Raw genomic sequence first — 9,743 nt, 5'->3', positions numbered from 1 at the left:
ATAGGCATTACCAGATGTCATATGGTGCTATTTGATTACTAGTAGGCTGCAAGCAGCCTCAGTTATAGCAATTCTCCATTTGGGAATCTTTTCGGGGAAACATCTGCATCAAACTCATCAGTTCACCTAGTTAAATACATATTGACGTTAAATTGGCACTTGTGAGTGACAACAATCTGTATGCGGAGCTTGAACCTGAGATAAGTTTACTATTAACAGAAGTGCATACAGTAGTACATTCAAACAAGAGGTGTCATGTTAGTCTGTCTATCAAGCAGATTTCATTGGTTACATATTAGAAATCCTGGGATGACCTCTGCCCCCTTCTGGTAATTATACCCTATAAATACCCTTGGCTGCCTATGCCTCCTACAATCATAAGACAAGACAATGCCTAGCAAGACTGTTCTTCCTACTGCTGCGGAGGCTCTACCAGGGCGGGATGAAGCTCTTGAGGTGGCAGGTAAGAATGGATTGAGTTCAACATAATACAAATGCTGAAAATACACGAACCGAGTACAGCTCATCAAGATAATATGTAATGAGTATCATTAAGATTTAGAACATTTGCTGTAATTTCTTCAGTCTTCATAGTAATTTTATCATTTATTCATTTTCTCACAGCCAAGCATGCTGTAAATGGAAACGCCACATTGGAGCCATTCCCAGCAGGACTCGAGTTGGCATTATTTGGTAGATCCTAAACATAGATAGCCTGTGAAGAGCAGTACTAGATGGGAGTCTTACTGACATTATCTTCTTTTGATACTTTACAGGTATGGGCTGTTTCTGGGGCGTAGAACAACTATTCTGGAAACAAAAAGGGGTCTTCTCCACACAAGTAGGATATGCAGGGGGGTTCACGAAGAATCCTACATACAAAGATGTGTGCACTGGTAAATACTTTTCCATTAGTAGAATGTATTATGTTATTTGTCACCTACTTTTGGCACTCTTTATGAACACAAATCTACTAACAACATTTACATGAACTATACACATTTTTTGTTATATGGTAGAATAATACAATAAGCCTGTTCCATAAAGACAGAGCATGCAGCTGGTCTGGAAATGAAGGAGCGTTCAACCTAAAAATTAGAGAAAGTCACACTTTTCTCCATACAAATGTTATTCAATAGAAATGTCAGTCCGAGCTCAACCTCTTCCATGATCCTTCACCTTTGTCAAGGACAACATTAGTGCATATTTCAGAGATCCAAAATTACTTGTGAATAGTGAGGATTAAAATAACCCTACGTTCACACCAGCGTTTCTCCTCCTTCACCTTGTGCCTTTGTGCCAATAATTACTCAGGACCCCGATGTTTCAGGTCACTAGAAGGATTTAGGTGGGCATAGTGCTGGTAACTCCAGTAAGAAATAGCATATTTTAATTAAAATGTACTTACAAACATGCAGTAAAAACTTGCATTTGATATTTAAAAGTCTGGACACCACGCCAAGTCTGTCAGCCCATGCACTATGTCCACCTAAATCCTTCCATCGGTGTCTGGAGTAATTATCGGCACAAAGGCACGAGGTGAAGGAGGAGAAACACTGGTGTGAACGTAGGGTTATTTTAATCCTCACTATTCCTGAGTAATTTTGGAAACAGGAGGATCTCTGAAATATGCACTAATGTTATCCTTGACAAAGTGAAGGATCATGTAAGTGGTTGAGCTCAGACTGACATTTCTATTGAATACAATAAGGCTATCTGCGGTTTACATTTTTTCATAGCCAGACCCTATAAGCCAAGCAACTATAAGAGAATCCACTACACAAGTATGACACACTGTCTACCTATCTTAACCCCTTAAGCCACCATGATGTTACCCAACGTCATGGACAGCAGTGCATAAAGACACCATGTGGAACTGCATGGCTTCTGTCTGTCACCATGACAAAACGCAGAGTGACAGGATCAAAGTTCCAGTGGTTTCTGAAAACCAAGGCTCTCAGCAATATGTCAGAAGAGGAATAAAAGTAATCAGTTAATACAGATTCACAAATCACATCAGATAGCAAGTTTCTCCTGGCTGAACTCCTAGTATCAGTATCTGATCTCCTCATTCTCCTTCACAGAGAAAGGAGATCAGATGCCTACAGAAACCCTCCACACCATAAAGCACTTACAGACCACATACATTTAACCCTTTCACTTCCTATCTGTATACCTCTCCCCTCTGTGCTCTCCATTTTGATTAAACTTTGAAGAAAACCTAAAGGTTAATAAAGCTCCTAAATGCCATTTTGAATAATTAAAAGGGTGTAGCTTCTAAATTGGGGTAATTTATGTGTGTTTTTTTATTGTTTAGATACATTAAAATCACTTGAAAAATGAAATTGCCCTTAATAAAATGAATTTGGAAATTTTCTTTAAAAAAGCTACTAAACATAAAAGCCTTCTACCATCCTACAGATACAAAAGGATTAAAAAAGTGTTTCCAACATAAAGCAGACTTATGGTAACAATATATATTAAAGGGAACCTGTCACCAGGGACCTCATTTTCACTGAAGATAGGTTGCAGAAGCCAATTACACCTGCATTGCATATATGCCTTTCTGCCTTTTTAAGCATTTTCATTACAATATAATTGTGTGTTATAACTTACCTTGCACCCTGACAGAATCCTCTGTGTAGTTCCAGGGGTTGGGCTTTGGTTTGGATGCATTTCAAAAAACAACATGTGACCTGTCTGTGCTACTCAATCCTCAGCTCTTGGCCCACATCTTTGTGCTCCTGTACAGCTCTTCCCTCCTGCTCCTTCAAAGAGGTCACAGCCTGGTGAGCTGATACTAGTGGGAGAGGGAGGAGCTCTACAGGAGGACAAAGTTGGCGGCTGAGAGTGGAGAAGTCTGCAGCACAGTCAAGTCACATGTTGTTTTTTGAAATGCAACTAAATCAAAGCCAACCCCTGTGATATAATAGATGATTTTGTCAGGGTGCAAGGTAAGTTATAACACACTATTATACTGTAATGCAAATGCTTAGAAAGGGCAGAAAGACAAATTTGTCTTAAGTGAAAATAAGGTCCCTGGTGACAGGTTCCCTTTAAGTTATTTTTGTGGTAGAGTTCAAAGTTCAAAAAAGAGCACATTTTTCCATTACTTACCCGAGTATAAGCCGAGACCCCTAATTTTACAACAAAAAACTGGGAAAACCTATTGTAGTATACAGGCAGCCTGCACTATGTAGTATACAGCCAGCCAGCCCCCTGTAGTATAGAGCCAGCAACATGTAGTATGCAGCCAGCCCCCTGTAGTATACATCCAGCCAGCCCCCAGTAGTATACAGTTAGGAAACGGAATCCAAAGGCCCCTTTCACACTTGCGTTTTTTCACGTATGTTTTCTGCGCGTGCTTTTGACGCGCACTTGCATTGCACTCTGACCCATTGTAATCAATGGGTCTTTTCAGACTTGCATTTTTTTTTACGCACACACGCGCGTTTTTTTAAACGCGTGTTTAAATCTCGACATGCTCTAGTTTTGCAAGTCACGCGCGTGAAAATGCACCATACAAGTCTATGGAGACGCATTGCACTCTGAGACACTTGCAAGTGCAATGCAAGTGCAATGCATTTTTCATGCAGCAATTGCCATAGAAAAGATAGAGCTCAGTCCTGAGTCCACATTGAAATTGCATTGAAAATGCGCGTGAAAAACTGAGACACTGAACAAACTCTGACTGAAAACTGATTGAACTCTGATGCAAAATGTCAGTTTTTCACTGACCAAACCCTGATCGCTCCCTGATCAAACTCTGACGTGATCTGCAACGCAAGTGTGGAAGGGGCCAAAGGCTCCACTCGTAATCACATATTTTGCTAATATTGGGGCAGATTTATCAAGCTGTCTGAAAGTCAGAATATTTGTAGTTGCCCATGCCAACCAATCACAGCTCAGCTTTCATTTTACCAATGCTCATGAATATTTTAAAGGGGAGCTGTGATTGGTTGCCATGGGCTACTAGAAATATTCTGACTTTCAGACAGCTTGATAAATCTGCAAAGTAAATGCAATCTTACCTCAACATGCGATCACAGGTAGAGCCTTTGGATTGTGTTTCAAAACGCAACCAAAATGCCACATGTGAACATGTCCCCATGGGCTCTACAAACACGTCCTGGCACCTGAAAAGAATCCTGCCCTACTAAAGTTCAATGGCTCCTTCCATCCGTGCCTGCCATGTGCCCTGACAGTGGGTTACATCCACATGTGGGGTGTCCTCTTACTTGGAAAAAACTGCACAATATATTTCTAGTTGCATTTTCTACTTTTATTCGGTTTATTTGGGTAAATTTTGCAGCTAAATGAATGTATTAATGATAAATATTAGTGAATTCCAAATCGAACCTTCATTTTGTTTGAATTTCTGTAAAATACCTAAAGGGTTAACAAGCTTCCTACCTGCTGTTTTGAATAGTTTGAAGGATGAAGTTAATAAAACGGGTGATATGTGGGGGTTTTCTATTAGCAGAACTTCCAAAACCCCTATAGAAATTAAATGGTCCCTAAAAAAATTGATTGAGAGAATGTTGTTCGATTTGTGATCTTTCTAGTGTCATAATAAAACAAAAGGACACTTCTAAAATTATCCAACACAAAGCTGAGGTATGGTAAATGTTAGTTAGTCTTACTACCCAAATTAGTTAAATTAGTCCGAAAAACTGAACATTTTGAAGTTTGAAAATAGCAAATTTTTTCAAAATGTTTACCATATTCCCTTTTTTTCATAAATAAATTCAAAATATATCAACCAAAATGTTCCACTAACTTGAAGTACAAAGTGTCACGGAAAAACAAACTCAAAAACAATTGGGTAAGTTAAAGCCTTCTAAAGTTATAACCAGATAAAATGACACATGTCGGTTTTGAAAATAGGCCTTCATCATCAAAGCACAAATGAGCTTGGTCAATAAGGGGTTAAAATTCTAATTGTAGTTTTTTTCTTTCAGGACTTACTGCCCACATTGAAGTCGTTCGAGTTGTATTTGATCCTAAAGTGATCAGTTATAATGCCTTGCTGAAATTGTTCTGGGAAAATCACAACCCAACAGAAGGTATGATACCTACAAGTGCCTCCTAAAATATATAAAAATGCATATAGCTGTGCAATAGTCGAATATTATTCTTTTACAATGTTACCACCATTTAACAGTATACATACAGAATGCAAGAGATTAAGCAGCTTTGTAAATGTATATACATACATTATGTATCACAAACCAACATTTAAAGCAAAAGATCTGGATAGCACATCATACAACATTATACAATGATCTATGGTTGTTAGGCTAAATTAATAAATACTTGAGGTTCTTAGTAACTTATTGATAAAACTGCATTAGACCAGTAACCTCTTCACAGTGACATTGTTTTATTGGGTCCCAGGGCTAGTGGGTGCAGCATCACATGGTGTCTGCCTCTGCGTAGTCAGGGACCTAGACCTAGCAGTCCATAAGTATACCCCTACTGACAGGCTAAATGCCCACAGCTCTGGGCTCTGACACCACTCTACAGCAAAAGTGGATGCCATGTAGTACCTCACTGTGTGAACAGGTCTTGAATACTCATCCTTCCATTCATAATCTCAGAAACTGACTGAGAGCATCTAAATAAAAGAGGGGGACAGAATCCCAAACTATACCAACATTCAGAGAAAAAGATCTGGACTGCACATCCACATATCATACAATGATCTATGACTGCTAGGCTACATTAATAAACTACATTTTGATTTGTCTCTGCAAAGAGTTTGCATATTCTCTCTGTGTTTGCATGGCTTTCATTCAGGTACTCCGTTTGCCTCCCACACTCCAAAAACATACTGGTAGGTTGATTAGATTGTGAGCCCCATTGGGGACAGGAACTGAATTGGCAAGCTCTGTGCAGTGCTATATAAATAAAGGAATTATTCATTATTATTATTTGAGCCAGATACCAGGGTTTTGGTCTCTTCTGGTGCTGTGTTATGGCAGCAACAGATAGCATGTTATCAGCACTCATTAGAGGTTTGTGTGTTTATGCAATTCGATCAAAATGTATCTAAGAACCTTGAGTTTGATTAATTAATCTTATTTCTAGCCCAGACCTTTTTATCAAAATTTGGTTAGGTATCATATATCAATCTGATGTTACAACCATTACTAAAATAATAAGTGATGTCCCTAAGGGTGCTGTAATATGGTGTGTTCTTGGGACCGTTCTTGGTATGTTTTTGAATGCATTGAAAATGGATGCATTATTAAACACATGTTTACCATACGCTTGGCTAGTTTGAATCCATTTTTGTGGATATGTAAGCAGCTGTGCAATGGATTCAAACCAGCTAAGTGTAAGATAAACATGCAAAAACGCACCAATAATGGTCCAAGCTTATCCACTGTTTTAATAGAATTAAACTTAAAATGTAGGGGCCCTTGAACAACCTAACTCAAGCTTGTAGGTGCTTATTTCCACTATAAAATGTCAAATGTAATCACATGAAATTTTCGAGCAGGCTATATATTAGGTACCGTTCTGTTATAACCACAACAATATAATCCTTTCTGTCACTGCAGGAATGAAGCAAGGGAAGGACATAGGTACTCAGTACCGCTCAGTGATATTTACCTATGATGGTAAACAGAGAGAAGCAGCTCTGAAGTCAAAAGACAGTTTCCAGAAGGTAAATATTCTTAACAATTCCAATGGCCATTGAACAAAGTAGAACTCGAAGAAATTTTGTTAATGTCATATTACCCTGTCGCCAGCAGAGGGTGCTCATGATTAGCGCTATCTTAGAAACGAGTCAATTTCCCATCTAGCAAGCTATCCATTAATCCATTCAAATGTGTCAGAGGCCATTCTTTGGAGATGCTTACCTAGACCTCACAAACTGTAATAAATTGTTGCTTAACTGTTAGGCTACATTCACACGAACTTATGGAGGACGTATATACGGCCGACGTATATACGGACGATATACGTCCCCCATACACTCCTATGGGCGCACGGCACCCTACGCGAGCGGTACGGTGAAGCACACATGCGTTCCGTACCCGGGAAAAAGATAGGACCTGTCCTATCTTTTCACGTAATACGGGGCCGTGCGCCATAGGTTGCTATGGAGAGGGGCGGGGGTGAGCTGCGCTCACCTCCTCCTCCTCTCCCCGTACACTGCCGTTGCCCGCTACGGTACGGTACGGGCGGGCAACGGCAGTGTGAATATAGCCTTACTGTTACTGTTATGTTGATTCCAAAAGCTGTTTTTATTTATATAATTTAAAATATTTAACACACATATATATAGTATATAAGTTAAAAGCTGTTAAAGGTTTTAATAGCATTTTAAATATCTGTAAAACAGTTTTCTGTCTTTGTCCCCAGGGACTAGAATGTGAATGCTTTATCTTTATATTGTAATTCTTCTGTATTGCATAATATTTTAGCTTTTAGAAAATGGAAATTAGGCCCTGTTTTAGGCTTGTGCTAACAAGCATTCATAGCCACCTGCAGACCATTGATAGGCCTCCTGGCTGCCATGGTAAACCATTAGAAACACTATAATAAGGTCAGGGGGGTGAGACAAGAAATGAAAGTTATTTGATAAGCTACATGCAGATGAATGTTATGTACAGACTTGTGCCAGCTATATTTTTTACAGCTTACAAACATCCCCAATCACTTTATATGGGATCATGCACAAGGCTATAGATTCCACACACTGCTGTGGATTTCCTCCATGCTCTGTTAGCCCCAGAAGCAGCACCCAGCATCCCTAAAGCCGACAAAGCAAGGGAGCTAGTGAGCTTTGAAAGGAGGTGGCCTGGGACATAGGCAGGCTAAAGAAGTGGGAACACATCCTGAGGTGTGTGTGCAGTTCTGCCGAGCATGGAGGAACTATTGCAATGCCCCCTGTAACAATAGGGCTTAATTTGCATATTTTTTTAAAACTATATTTTTTACACTATATTAGAGCTTTATCAGTGTACAATAAGAAAACTACTGCTGGAGCTGCTTTAGTATGATTCAGATGGTAGATTTCCTTTGATTAGGAAATTCGATATTTAACTCTATTCGGTCCAAAGACCTACTTCAATGTATATTGAACAGTTCTATGATAACCCAGTAATAAATACAGTATATAGCTGCAAATATAGCTCATTTAACTCTCTGAGTAAGGAATCAACATCAAAGCCTATTTTGTGCAAATGCCAGGAGACTACTAACATAAAGAATTGCAAATAGAAATATTGGCATTATGTGTTTTTATCATTCCTTATTTAAAGGCAATCTACCATCAAAATTCATCATGACAAACCAGGGGCACTTTAACATAGATCGAGGCACCGTGACTGTGGAAATCTTCCTATAATTTGTTATGCATGGCATCCTTCCATCTTAAATAAACTTTTAAATTATGCTAATAAGCCTGTGAGCCTCTGGTGGGTGTTTCCAAGGATCTCAGTTTTATCTTCTTACAGGCTGTTACAAATGAGAGGGAGGAGGGAGAGACATGTTACAATGTTGTGCTCATTGTAACAGCCTGTGAATCTACACCACTGAGGGGTTCTGGATACACCAAACCCCTTAGCATAATTTAAAAGGTTTATTTTAGACGGAAAGAGGCCATGGATCACAAATATAGCAAGATAACCACAGTCCTGGTGTCTGGATCTATGTGTGAGTGTCCCTGGTTTATCATTAAGGAGAAAAAAAATGTAGAAAAGCAAGACTTTTCTCTTGTATCATGATTACAGCAGGGAAGAAGGGACTCCATACATCATAAATCACTATGATGCAAGGAATCAAGTACTTGTTCACTGTAGTGTGTACTGCCCTTAGTTGACAGTTTTATCTGATATGGTTCAAATAGAACTCTTTGTAGGTCATGGCCAATTATCAATTTATCCATAAATTTCTAAGAGGTGGATTAAAGATACGTTTCTAAGAGGAATAACATAGGAATAGAGATTTAGGAAAAGATGCATCAAAATGATTACTTCATGAGGTTTACAAATTACAGACAATATAGAAACATTTCAATTATTATTAATGTAACCAAATGGGTAATAACCATTTGGTTATTAATGTAGCCCAAGATAGGAAAACAAAATGCAAATAATTTACTGTACATTCAATGATTCGTGTCTTTTAACCACAGGAACTTGACAAGGTTAACATGGGAGCCATCACCACTGAGATACATCCTGTACCAGAATTTTATTATGCAGAGGATTACCACCAGCAATATCTGTTCAAGAACCCAGATGGCTATTGTGGTCTGAAAGGAACAGGAGTGGCCTGTGTGCTGTAATGTCTGCATGCTATTCATCCATCTTTCCTGCAAAGTGATGATGCATGTGACGTTAATAAAACTCATGTGCACAATCATAGTCTTAATGTTGCATCATTTCAAATCTTTCTGCTACAGTTTGTGAAAAGGATTTATTTTGAGACAATTGTTATGGGTCAGGTAATTCATCTCTTTAAAGAGCACCTACCACCCCGATTCTACCTATAAAGGTAGAACGGGTGGTAGGTGGATGAATAGGACGTGAGGATAGCCCTTTTTTGGGCTAATCCTCACGTCCCGGCTATCTTTTAGAAAAGTTTAATGTACATTTTTTTATGCGGCTACTGGGGCGTGGAGTAGCCGGACATGAGGCTACTAGTCGCGGCTACTCCACGGCCCAGTAGCCACGTTACTCTGCCTACCATTTAATCTTCGGCGCATAGCTCCTCGTAGCTGCGCG

The 9,743-nt window shown here is 39.2% G+C and overlaps 1 protein-coding gene across 1 annotated transcript; it reads left to right on the top strand.

Annotated features, from left to right (window-relative positions):
• Positions 1–307: 307 nt before the first annotated feature.
• LOC140118726 (peptide methionine sulfoxide reductase MsrA-like) lies at positions 308–9,378 on the top strand. The gene is made up of 6 exons (XM_072136981.1): positions 308–463; positions 625–693; positions 777–896; positions 4,962–5,066; positions 6,567–6,673; positions 9,152–9,378. Exons 1-6 carry the CDS (start codon positions 391–393, stop codon positions 9,302–9,304), a joined length of 627 nt encoding a protein of 208 aa, XP_071993082.1. The 5' UTR covers positions 308–390; the 3' UTR covers positions 9,305–9,378.
• The last annotated feature ends 365 nt before the right edge of the window (positions 9,379–9,743 follow it).

This window comes from Engystomops pustulosus, chromosome 2, assembly GCF_040894005.1.
Source record: "Engystomops pustulosus chromosome 2, aEngPut4.maternal, whole genome shotgun sequence".
NCBI lineage: Eukaryota > Metazoa > Chordata > Amphibia > Anura > Leptodactylidae > Engystomops > Engystomops pustulosus.
Note: the sequence above shows the minus strand (reverse complement) of the source record. Positions and strands in the feature narration are given on the sequence as shown.